The 13110-nt window shown below is 46.7% G+C and overlaps 1 protein-coding gene across 6 annotated transcripts in view; it reads left to right on the top strand.

Moving 5' to 3' along the window:
- LOC132819292 (protein EFR3 homolog B-like) overlaps nucleotides 1–13110 on the top strand; it is a 178537-nt gene that overhangs the window by 97937 nt on the left and 67490 nt on the right. For 5 of the 6 annotated variants that reach the window (XM_060830728.1, XM_060830722.1, XM_060830724.1 and 2 more), the window contains one exon: nucleotides 1258–1325. In XM_060830728.1, coding sequence (XP_060686711.1) covers nucleotides 1258–1325 — 68 coding nt within the window. Of the gene's footprint in view, nucleotides 1–1257; nucleotides 1344–11461; nucleotides 11484–13110 lie in introns of all 6 variants that reach the window. The other variant, XM_060830727.1, reaches the window with a different exon arrangement.

Raw genomic sequence — 13110 nt, 5'->3', positions numbered from 1 at the left:
TCCTGAGTGCACTTACCCTTTCCCTTGTTACCCTTTCGCTATTTATATACATATAAAATGCCTTGGGATTTTCCTTAATCCTGTTTGCCGAGTACATTTCATGGCTGATTTTAGCCCTCCTAATTTCTTGTTTGCACTCTTTCCTGCTATCTTTATATTCTTCAAGGGCTCTGCATGCAGTTTCCGAACCTTGAGTACACCTTCTTTTCCTTTTTCACGAAGCTCTCAGTTCCTCTTGACATCCAATGTTCCCAAATCTTATCGTCCTTATTTTCACAAGAACATGCTGGTCCTGAACTCTATTCAACTGGCCTTTAAAAGCTTCCACATGCCAGATGTGAATTTACCCTTAAAAAGCCACCCCCGATCTACATTCACCAGTTCCTGCCTAATTTTATGGTATTTAGCCTTCCACCAATTTTGTACTTTCACTCAAGGACTAATCTTATCCTTATCCATCAATTAATACTCACAGAATTATGGTCACTGTTTCCGAAATGCTCTTCCACTGGAACTTTGATGACTTGGCTTTGCTCATTCCTCAGTACCAGGTATAGTATGGCTCTTTTCCCTAGTGGACTATTTACATATTGCTTCAAAATACATTCCTAGACACATCTAACAAATTCCACCCCATCCAAACCCCTGGTACTAAGCGAGTCCCAGCCAACGTAGAGAAAGTTAAAATCACTTACTTCAAAAGCCGTTTTGTTTTTAGATTTTTTTACAATCTGTCCACAAAGCTGTTCCTCTCTCATCCACTGGCTGTTGGGAGGTTTAAAGTGCTATCCTATCAAAGTAATTGCACCCTTCCTGTTCCTGACCAGTATCCATGAGGTCTCACTGGATGATCCCTCCGAAACGTCCTCCCTCAGTACAGCTGTAATATTCTCCCTTATCAGTAACACAACTCCCCTACATTTTTTATATCCCCCCTCTATCTCATCTGAAACCTCTTAATTCTAGAACATTAAGCTGGCAGTGTTGTCCCTCTCTCAATAACTATGGCATCAAAGTTATATGTATCAATCCAAGCTGTAAGATCATGTCATGCTTCTCATATTAAAACAGATACACCTCAGACCACCAGTCTTGCTATGTCCAGTTGTCTCTCTTTGTTTATTCTTCTTTTAGTCTTACTGGCCCTAGAATCTGACTCCTCCTCAGTTATTTTGCTTCCTACCAACTGCTCTGGTTCCTGCCAGAATGTTCCTCTTCCTCATTTCATGATTTGATGTTTGTTGATCTTTATGACAGGTAATTGAAGTCAGAAGGAAGGAAGCATTATACTTGTTGCCAGAGGGAGTCTTTGAAGATGAAAACAGGTATGTGCAGGGAATTGGGTGAGATCCTCCCAAGTGTCTTCCTCACGTTCATAGCTTTCCTTTACAGTTGACTGAGTCCATTCAGTGTGTCTATTGACACTTCCTTTGTTTATTTTAATGGTGAAGAAAAGTGGCACCTTAATATTTGTCGGCTTGTCATTATGCCAGTTTCATTTGGGACCTAAATGCAGTGTTTGGACTTTGGTTCATGAAGGTTGGATACTGAACACCTGTTTCAGGTGAGCAACCAACAAAGGTAAAAGGCAGCACCTTCCAATTTGGCAATTTTCAGAGGAGGTCACACTGGGACAAAGCTGAAATTACTGAAGAAACTGACCAGTATCTGTGGAGAGAAAGCAAAATCAATGTTTTGGGTCGTATGACCCATTCATCAGAGTCCCTTTATTGAGTTTTGATAAAGCATCGATGGTTCTGAAACATTGTCTCTGCTTTCTCTCCATACATGCTGCCAGACCTGCTGAGTTTCTCCAGCAATTTCTGTTTCAAATTTCCAGCATCTGCAGTTCCTGGTTGTATTTTAAGGTCATGTTGTGAGTTCATCATCTCAAATTTGCCCACGTTCTTCATTCTTGCTATAAAATCAGACAAGATACTGTTTAATTTCTCACCCAGCATGTTTTATAAAGGCGAATTACTCATTTGCAAAAGTTTCATTTTTCATTATGCACAAAACCTAACTGCTCTCTGGTGTTAGAGGAAGTCACTTAGTTGTAAGGGGAACAAGAGCAGACAGATCTGCCTGGCATTAACCCATGACATAATGTAGACACACCTGGTCCCATCAACCCTGTCACATCTTCCTTGATAATAGTTGAGGACTAAGGTTAACAGTGAGAGAATATTCACTCAGAGTAATTAAGCAGCAGTCTAATATGAAAGAATCCATGAGTCATTACAACAAGGGCCACTCAGCCCTTTGAGCCTATGACAACATAATCACAACTACAGAGTCTAGAATCTTTTGTCACCATCCCGATGAACCTCCATAATTGAATCTGAACTCCATTAGGTTTTTTGGCATCAGGTCAAACATGGGCAAGGAAATGTTTACTAATACCCTCCCTTTTGCACTTGGTGAATCTGTACTTCTCCATGTTGAACACCATTCAGGACAACCACTGGGGCTATTCAAGACATAGATTGTACTCTGGATAAGGAGGACTTCAGTGTTCACCACCAAGAATAGGTGCGTGGCACTGTTACTGATTATCTGGCATGTGGCAAAAGGTGAAAGAACGAACATAATGACAAAAATTACTTGGCCTCATTCTCACAAATCTACCTTTCACAGTGCGTCAATCCATAACACTATTGATGGGAGTGGCCATTGCATAATCCTTCTGGAAAGTTCTGTCTTCACCAAGCAGACATCGTCTTTTGTGTTATTGTGTTACCACTATGCTAAGTGGGATTGATAAAGAACAGGTATAGCGGCTCAAAGCTGGACATCCAGAAGGACTGTGGGCAATAAACATTAGAATTATATACTATAACAACCTTTAACCTCATGATCTGGCATGTCCCATGGTCTTCCTCACCAACTAAATGAAGAGAATTGCAGAATTCGAATGTACAGAGGGATCTCTGGGTTCTGGCAGATGAATCACGATGTGTCGTGATTTGATGGCAAATGAAATGTTGTTTATTCCAAGGAGAGTGGAATATAAAAGTTGGGATATTTTGCTGCAGTTGGAGGCAGATGAATTGGTGAGAGCACTTCAGAAGCACTGTGTACACTTTTGGCCTCCTTGTTTAAATGATGCAGTTAGATGCAGTTTAGAGAAAGGTCCTGAGACTGGTTGCTGCAATGAGTGGATTTTCTTATGAAGAAAGGTTGGACAGGCTAGCCCTGAATTCATTGGAGTTAAGAAGAATGCCAAGTGATTCAGGGGAGGTAATGGCCTAATGGTATTATCGCTGAACAATGGTATCATTCCAGAGACCAAGATAATATGCCAGGGACACAGATTCAAATCCTGTCACAGCAGATGAAATTTGAATTCAGTTTTTAAAAAATCTAGAATGAAGTGTAAATGATGGCCATGAATCCTTTGCCAATTGTTGGAAAAACCCATCTGGTTCACTCATGTCCTTTAGGGAAGGAAACTGCCATCCTAACCTGACCTGGCCTATATGTGATTCTTTACAACACTTTAACTCTCCCTCCCACTCCACCGAGGACATGCAGGTCCTTGGACTCCTCCATCGCCAGACCATAACAACACGACGGTTGGAGGAAGAGCGCCTCATCTTCCGCCTGGGAACCCTCCAACCACAAGGGATGAACTCAGATTTCTCCAGTTTCCTCATTTCCCCTCCCCCCACCTTGTCTCAGTCGATTTCCTTGAACTCAGCACTGCCCTCCTAACCTGCAATCTTCTTCCTGACCTCTCCGCCCCCACACCACTCCGGCCTATCACCCTCACCTTGACCTCCTTCCACCTATCACATCTCCATCGCCCCTCCCCCAAGTCCCTCCTCCCAACCTTTTATCTTAGCCTGCCTGGCACCCTCTCCTCATTCCTGATGAAGGGCTCTGGCCCGAAACGTCGAATTTCCTGTTCCTTGGATGCTGCCTAACCTGCTGCGCTTTAACCAGCAACACATTTTCAGCTCTGATCTCCAGCATCTGCAGACCTCACTTTTTACTCGAAGATTTTAACCTACTGCGAATCCTCTTGCAAGGATGCCTTCCTTGAAGAAGCTCTCTTCCTCCCTCTACAAGGATTTCAGTGAGTCTCTCTCTCACTGCACCCCCCAGGTCATCTCCTCTGCACAGAAGCTCTTCAGCCACGTTCTCAAACAGACCCGTTACCACAGCCACATCTCCTTCCTCAGCACCTGCCTACGGAACCGACTGATCCCGCACGGACTCCAGACTACATTCCAACCAACACAATTTGGACCCAACCAGGACAACCTGTACCTACAACAAATCCGAAGCCTCCAGCAACAGACCTCCCTCCGGATCCTCCGCTCCACCCTTGCAGACATGCGTCGCTACCTACGTTCCCTGCAATCAGCCCTACCCCAGCTCAGGACAACACTCTCACAGACCTGCAAAGGACCCCTGCTGTTCTTCATCTACAGAAGAATCCACACACTAAACAAACAGTTCTTCCTATTAATATCAAAAATTAAAGACAGTAAGTACCGAAAACTTTCATGTACTTACCCCCACACTCGTGGTTCCTCAATTGTTCCAGAATCTTCTCTCGGCCTCTACAATCTGTCGGACGCCATTACACATGCGGCCGCTACAGCACCCGCGGCACCAACGGCCGCCGACGACCGTGACGTCACTTCCGCCCCAACGACCTCGGAGCCTCCGCGATCACCGCACAGACAACCGCTTCCACGCTCGCCAGGAAGATCACCGACAGACTCGCGACCCCCGCGGCTACCGGGAATGACAACGGCTCTTTCGTCGCCACAACCATTTCCACCCCTTCGATTGCCGTCGCCGCAGCCACTTCTGCCCCCACTGACATCACTAACCAGCACGACCACAACGCCTCAGGTGTCTCCGCCCCCACGCCGTCCTTCGTCACTACACGTAACCCCGCCCTCACGCAAACCATCGTCACCACGCATAACCCCGCCCCCACGCCGACTTTCGTCATCATGCGTAACCCCGCCCTCACGCAAACCATCGTCACCACGCATAACCCCGCCCCCACGCCGACTTTCGTCATCATGCGTAACCCCGCCCTCACGCTCACTTCCGTCACCACGCGTAACCCGCCCCCACACCGAATTTCGTCACCACGCGTGACCCCATGCCCACGCTTAACCCCGCCCCCACACCAAGCTTCGTCACCACATCTAACCCTGCCCCTACGCCGATCTCTGTCCCCGCCCCCGCCCCTAACCCCACCCCCACTCCCAGCTCCAGTCCCACACCAGGTCCTAGCTCCCAGCCTTGCCGGATTTTCACCATCCCTCCAGACCTCCCCCTCTCTGAGGATGAAAGATCAGTCCTCAGCAGAGGCCTCACCTTCATTCCCCTACACCCTCGGATTAATGAGTTCAACACGCGGCGAGATATTGAACAATTCTTCCACCGCCTTCGCCTCCGTGCCTACTTTCACAACCAAGACTCCCGCCCACCCTCTGACGACCCCTTCTCCCGCCTCCAACGCACCCCATCCACCTGGACACCCCGTGCTGGCCTCTTACCCTCCCTCGATCTATTTATAGCCAACTGCCGCCGTGACATTAACCGACTCGACCTGTCCACCCCTCTCACCCACTCCAACCTCTCACCCTCAGAACGTGCAGCCCTCCACTCCCTCCGCTCCAACCCCAACCTCACCATCAAACCGGCAGACAAGGGAGGTGCGGTAGTAGTTTGGCGCACCGACCTTTATACCGCTGAGGCCAAACGCCAGCTCGCGGACGCCTCCTCTTATCGCCCCCTTGACCATGACCCCACCTCCCACCACCAAACCATCGTCTCCCAGACCATCCATAACCTCATCACCTCAGGGGATCTTCCATCCACCGCCTCCAACCTCATAGTCCCACAACCCCGCACCGCCCGTTTCTACCTCCTGCCCAAAATTCACAAACCTGACTGCCCCGGCCGACCCATTGTCTCAGCCTGCTCCTGCCCCACCGAACTCATCTCCGCGTACCTCGACACGGTTCTGTCCCCTTTAGTCCAAGAACTCCCCACCTACGTTCGGGACACCACCCACGCCCTCCGCCTCCTCCATGATTTTCGCTTCCCCGGTCCCCAACGCCTTATCTTCACGATGCACATCCAGTCCCTGTACACCTCCATACCCCATCACGAAGGACTCAAAGCCCTCCGCTTCTTCCTTTCCCGCCGCACCAACCAGTACCCTTCCACTGACACCCTCCTTCGACTGACTGAACTGGTTCTCACCCTGAATAACTTCTCTTTCCAATCCTCCCACTTCCTCCAAACTAAAGGAGTTGCCATGGGCACCCGCATGGGCCCCAGCTATGCCTGTCTCTTTGTAGTATATGTGGAACAGTCCATCTTCCGCAACTACACTGGCACCACCCCCCACCTTTTCCTCCGCTACATCGATGACTGTATCGGAGGTTGAACAGTTCATCCACTTTACCAACACCTTCCATCCCGACCTCAAATTCACCTGGACTGTCTCAGACTCCTCCCTCCCCTTCCTAGACCTTTCCATTTCTATCTTGGGCGACCGACCCAACACAGACATCTACTATAAACCGACTGACTCCCACAGCTACCTGGACTACATCTCCTCCCAGGATTCCTGATGAAGGGCTTATGCCTGAAACGTCGAATTTCCTATTCCTTGGATGCTGCCTGACCTGCTGTGCTTTAACCAGCAACACATTTTCAGCCTACACCTCCTCCCACCCTGCCCCCTGTAAAAACGCCATCCCATATTCCCAATTCCTTCGTCTCCGCCGCATCTGCTCCCAGGAGGACCAGTTCCAATACTGTACAGCCCAGATGGCCTCCTTCTTCAAGGACCGCAGATTCCCCCCAGACGTGATCGACGATGCCCTCCACCGCATCTCCTCCCCTTCCCGCTCCTCTGCCCTTGAGCCCCGCCCCTCCAACCGCCACCAAGACAGAACCCCACTGGTTCTCACCTACCACCCCACCAACCTCCGTATACAGCGTATCATCCGCCGTCATTTCCGCCAACTCCAAACGGACCCCACCACCAGGGATATATTTCCCTCCCCTCCCCTATCAGCGTTCCGCAAAGACCACTCCCTTCGTGACTCCCTCGTCAGGTCCACACTCCCCCACCAACCCAACCCCCACTCCCGGCACCTTCCCCTGCAACCGCAGGAAATGCAAAACTTGCGCCCACACCTCCTCCCTTACCTCTCTCCAAGGCCCCAAGGGATCCTTCCATATCCGCCACAAATTCACCTGCACCTCCACACACATCATCTATTGCATCCGCTGCACCCGATGTGGCCTCCTCTATATTGGGGAGACAGGCCGCCTACTTGCGGAACGCTTCAGGCAACTCCTCTGGGACGCCCGGACCAACCAACCCAACCACCCCGTAGCTCAACACTTTAACTCTCCCTCCCACTCCACCGAAGACATGCAGGTCCTTGGACTCCTCCATCGCCAGACCATAACAACACGACGGTTGGAGGAAGTGCGCCTCATCTTCCGCCTGGGAACCCTCCAACCACAAGGGATGAACTCAGATTTCTCCAGTTTCCTCATTTCCCCTCCCCCCACCTTGTCTCAGTCGATTCCCTTGAACTTAGCACCGCCCTCCTAACCTGCAATCTTCTTCCTGTCCTCTCCGCCCCCACCCCACTCCGGCCTATCACCCTCACCTTGACCTCCTTCCACCTATCCCATCTCCATCGCCCCTCCCCCAAGTCCCTCCTCCCTACCTTTTATCTTAGCCTGCCTGGCACCCTCTCCTCATTCCTGATGAAGGGCTCTGGCCCGAAACGTCGAATTTCCTGTTCCTTGGATGCTGCCTGACCTGCTGTGCTTTAACCAGCAACACATTTTCAGCTACTATATGTGATTCCAAACCCACAGCAATGTGATTGACTCATAACTGCCCTCCAGACATTTAGAGATGGGCAATGAATGCTGGCCTAGCCAGTGACATCCTCGTCCAATGAAAAATGAAAAAGAGCAATCCAGACACCCAGGTAATGCTGTGGGAAGCCAAGTTCAATCCCACCACAGCAGATAGTGAAATTGGAGTTCAAACTATCTGGAATTATGAGTCTAACAATGACCATGATATCACTGTCAATTATATATCAAATCACTAAAATGTCTTAAAGGAATGAAACCCAACATCAACCCAAGGCAGAGGAAAGACAAATTCAGCCAAATTGACCCTGCAAAGGCCACTTTAACTGGTGGCAAATAGCATTGAGTGGGCCTTGCAGAAACATGGAACCTTGGCCCCTTTAAAGTCCCTATAACCTTCCGGAAAAACATCCAGGTGTTCAAGTAGGACCTCACCTGAGCAGCAATTTTCTAATCAAAAAATGTTGAGCCAATTAAGTTGAATTTTTCTCAGCCAATTTCGCCCCATCATGCTTGGGCTGAGTTTTTACTACAATCAGTGGTAACTGATTCTCATACGAGACTGGAACCAAAGTTGTATCCTTAATCTGGAGAGTGTTCCCTGGTATAGGATCTCAGCCTGGCAAACTAAAGGGTTCTGAAGAAGGATCAACTGAACCCAGAACACTAACTCCGATTTCTGTCTGCAGATGCTGCAAGACCTGCTGAGCTTTTCCAACAATTTCTGTTTTAGCTTCTGATTTCCAGCATCTGCAATTTCTTTAGTTTTTAAAGGGTTGAAGCATAAAGTGAATTTTGTTAGAGATTGGTTCTAATTAGATTGCCTACAGGGTGGAAACAGGCCCTTCAGCCCAACCAGTCCACACCAACCCTCTGAAGAGTAACCACCCAGACTTATTCACCCCACCCTATATTAGCCCCTGACTAATACACCTAACTCACTCATCCCTGAACACTACGGGCAATTTAGCATGGCCAATTCACCTAACCTGCACATCTTTGTGACTGTGGGAGGAAACTGGAGCACCCAGAGGAAACCCATGCAGACACAGGGAGAATGTGCAAACTCCACACAAACAGTCACCCAAGGCTGGAATCAAACCTGGGACCCTTGTGCTGTGAGGTAGCAGTACTAACTGCTGAGCCACTGTGGTTCTGTAATCACTGAAATGGTGCTCCAGTATTGACCTCGATTAGAACAGGGTGACCATTTAATCAGCTATTTATTATGATTTGTTCTGATTTGGATGTTGCTGAGCAATTTAACTGTTCCAAACCAGCTGTTGGTGGGCTTTCCGGGATGTGCACTTTCCTGGATACTGGCCTATGAGTTTTCTGACTATTTGTGGGACTCTGGCTGTCTTGAGTCAGCATACCAATAGCAACTATAATGGCCTGCTGGCCCAGATCCTTGAGAAAGTTTGAACTGTTTTACCAAGGTTTGGCTTTGTTTTGTGATTTTACTGTCGGTTGACTTAGAGTCTCTCTCTGGATTAGAGTGGTGCTGGAAAAGCACAGCAGGTCAGGCAGCATGCAAGGAGCAGGAAAATCGATGTCTCAGGCAAAAGCCCTTCATCAAATTTATCTCTCCACTCTGCAGGCACCCTGCCTCTATTCCTGATGAAGGCCTTTTGCCTGAAACATCGATATTCCTGCTCCTCAGATGCTGCCTGACCTGCTGTGCTTTTGCAGCACCACTCTAATCTAGACCCTGGTTTCTAGCATCTGCAGCCCTTGTTTTTACCTTACAGTCTCTCTGTTCAGGGTATGTCTGAGTGAGGCTATGCAATTGCATTCACTCACATGATACAGGTAGTTCTCCTATAATACTCGTTTATTAAACATGATTTGTCTGTAACACAATTTGTGAATTGCCGATCTTTCTCTTATAAAGCGAATTCCCGTTCGCTGTTACACAATTGTCATCCCCGGCACTACATGTCGTGGTGCGCGGAGGACTGGACTGTGCGTCAGCATCGTGTGATCAGTCAGCTTGAGCACTTTCTCATGAAGAGCTTCATGAAAGGTATTGTGAAATGTTTGTGCTGCTGAACTTGGAAAAGCATCATGAATGTGTCTCTACAGCCTGAGGACAAGAAGCTGGGAGCAATCTGTTAATTTAAAAACTTAAAGAGTTGAGATAAGAGTGAAATTTTCCTAGAATTGACTAGCTGTAAAAGGACAGAGCTGAGGACACAGTTTGAAACTTGGGCTTGTTGTTTGTATTAAGAGCTTTTTTTTCTCTTTTTGTTTAAAAAATATGTTTAGATGTACAAGAATACCTGTAGACTCATTGCGAATCTGTTTCAGTAACTAATCACCATGGTAACCAACTGCAAAAAAATACCAGTACAAGGGCTTAGACAAGGTCAGTCAGCTGCTCAGGGTGGTCAGAGTCAGGAAATTGCAGAGTGGGTGAGGGAGAGAAAGATGGGTGGCACACTGTTACTTTTGGTGCATGTATGGAAATGTGCTGAGGGGGTGAGGGAGCTGTGCAAAAGAGATCCAGGGTTAGTTGGGGTCAGATGTTAGCAAGGATGAGAATGAGTGGGTAAGATGTTGCAGGAAATGGTGGATACAGTAGCTGAGATAGAGTGAGTGTGAGGTATCAATGAGAAAACGGTGGCACATTCACTGGCAGACTGGAGAAGGTCATTGATCTTCTTCCTACATGTTGTGCATTCCTTCAGATTGTTGAGACTGTACTGGCCTGGATGGTAACCAAGGTCCAGGTTGGCATGGTTCCAGTAAGTTGGCATCCTCTGTTGACCTGGGAGAAAAAGACGTCCTGCCTCTGCATCACCCCATTCCCATCAGCAGCATCTCTATGTCCCTGCCAACGATGAGAGGCAGCAATTTTCCATTGTCTGCCTCGTCTAGAGCCAATGTCAGGAACGATGCAGGGTAGTTCCGGACTGACAGCTCTTGTCCGAGTATCTTTCTAAAGAGGATACTGCACCACAGAATGTGCGAGGGGGGGCACCATTTATTACCTACCCCAAAGGGTTGGGTAGGTAATAAGTCAGGCACATCTATGTAAAATAAGGGGATAGACGTCCCTAAGCATCACGATGTGAGACCTGCGAAAAAAAACTTGACAAAACTGACAGTTAGTGAAAGAAATTAAGATTCAGCCCAAGGCAGGTTTCATTCTAGGGTCTGACTTCTGGATGGAATCAGAAGACTGGCCAGAATGCTTGTATTCCTGATGAAGGGCTTTTGCCCGAAACGTCGATTTTCCTGCTCCTCGGATGCTGCCTGACCTGCTGTGCTTTTCCAGCACCACTCTAATCTAGAGTCTAGCTAGAATGTAGTGCAGCCAGCAGATACAGATGCTAATCAGGAGTAGTTAGTTGAAGATTCTGTTGAATTGTACTATACAGTACCACACAACAGGTCAGTTACAAAAAGTCAAAATTTGCTTGACCGTGCTATCATTTGTTTTAGGCTAACTATTATTTTGGTTTTGATTTTTATTGATATTTTTGATGGTTTGCCTCTAACCCTGTTTTTCCCATCGTCCCCATTATCTCTGTTGCACAATTTTCTGTAACACAGAATCACAGAAACACAACAGCGGTGTTATAGCAGAACTGCCTGTATTCCACAAGCTCATTTGGTCTGGCGAAGGTGTTCACTTTCATCACAAGTCCCATTTTGTCATGACAAAAGTTAGGTGCCTGTTCAAAGTCCAGTTGGGCTTCAGCTATGAGGCATTTTACACAGTGTAATATTTATCTTTTTATCTTTATTGCTTATTTTTCTAACTTATGCAATGAATAACTATAAAGTAATGTAATATTCTGTCTCTAAATTGTATCGAAGATATGTACCTGGGTACGTTGTACCTAAGGGGGCACCATTTGGCTGACATTGTAAACTTGTCACTGTACTCCTGTACTTGAGTATACGTGACAATAAATTGAATTCTACTATTCTAATTCATATACTCCACATGCCACATTTTCTAATGATAAAATCAGTTGTCATGTCTGTTTGAAGTCCACTTGGGCTTCAGCGAGTAGACACTTTTGCATGGTTACATCATTTATCCCACATACCAAAAAGTGTCTCTCAACATCTCATTAAGAGTCAAATCAAAGTCACATGCCTCTGCCAGTCATCTTAACCTCATCAAACATCACAACATAGATTCTCCTCATTTTCAAACTATAGAATGAAACTGATAATGCCTCAGAATTAAAGGAGGCATAGGGTTGTAATATTCCTTAGTTAAATTCACAAATTCTTGAAAGGTTTTAGTATCTGGTGCTCAGTGAAAATTACACTTCTAATAACAGAAAAAGCTGCAGGTCCACAAGCAGTCAGGAGAATTACTTGTTGTCTTTCATCTGCCCCAATGTCATTTGCCTAGAAAAATGAACACATTCTTTCCACATACATGGGCCCAGCCTTCTATGGCATGTTCAAGTGAGTCAAGTTTCCCAAATAGTGACATGATGCTAGGAATGCTCACCCCAACTCAAAGGCAACTGTTGTGAGCGTATCTCTTAAGGGTTTTGTTTTTCTCACATCCCTGAAATAATTGCACAACGGTCAGTATCCAGTCAACAAGTCACCCTTCATCTACACATGCATAGTACTTGATACTGACCCAGCTACGTCTGAGCCAACTCCTAGAGTGAACAGAACCCCTGACACTTCTGTTTATATCTGTCAGCCAGGACTCCTTGATTGGACCAGGTCAACAACCCCAATCAGGGAATTCATATTCGAGAAAAAGTATCTGGCTGACCTTGTTCCAGTCGCTTCAATTTATATAATCACTAATGTTGTTGCACTGTGATTGATCAAAGTGAAATGTGGCTATTTTCTAATTGGCTTAAGCATGATGCATTCTCAATTCCTGTTTGCCATTAAAGGCAGTGTTCATCTAAAAATGTCACTTCCCATTAACTCATTGACTCATTCCTAAGATATTGATTACTTATGGCATTGCCCCTGTCATTATATCTTTCTTCTGTTATTTCATCAAAGTTTATGACTTTCTGCTGAATAATAGGGGCTAGTTTTGGTGTCAGTATATTTGAGATCAGAGGTGGTATAGTGTCAGTAAATCTAATGAATGATCTTGAATTCATGGTCCAAGTGCGACATCACTTCTTCTGGCAGCTTTTCCATATATGCATCACCATCTTATGAAATATTTGCCTTTCAGGTCTCTTTTAAATCTTTCCACTCTCACCTTTAGTTTTGGACTTTCCT

The sequence above is a fragment of the Hemiscyllium ocellatum genome, chromosome 10 (assembly GCF_020745735.1).
Source record: "Hemiscyllium ocellatum isolate sHemOce1 chromosome 10, sHemOce1.pat.X.cur, whole genome shotgun sequence".
Taxonomy (NCBI): domain Eukaryota; kingdom Metazoa; phylum Chordata; class Chondrichthyes; order Orectolobiformes; family Hemiscylliidae; genus Hemiscyllium; species Hemiscyllium ocellatum.
Note: the sequence above shows the minus strand (reverse complement) of the source record. Positions and strands in the feature narration are given on the sequence as shown.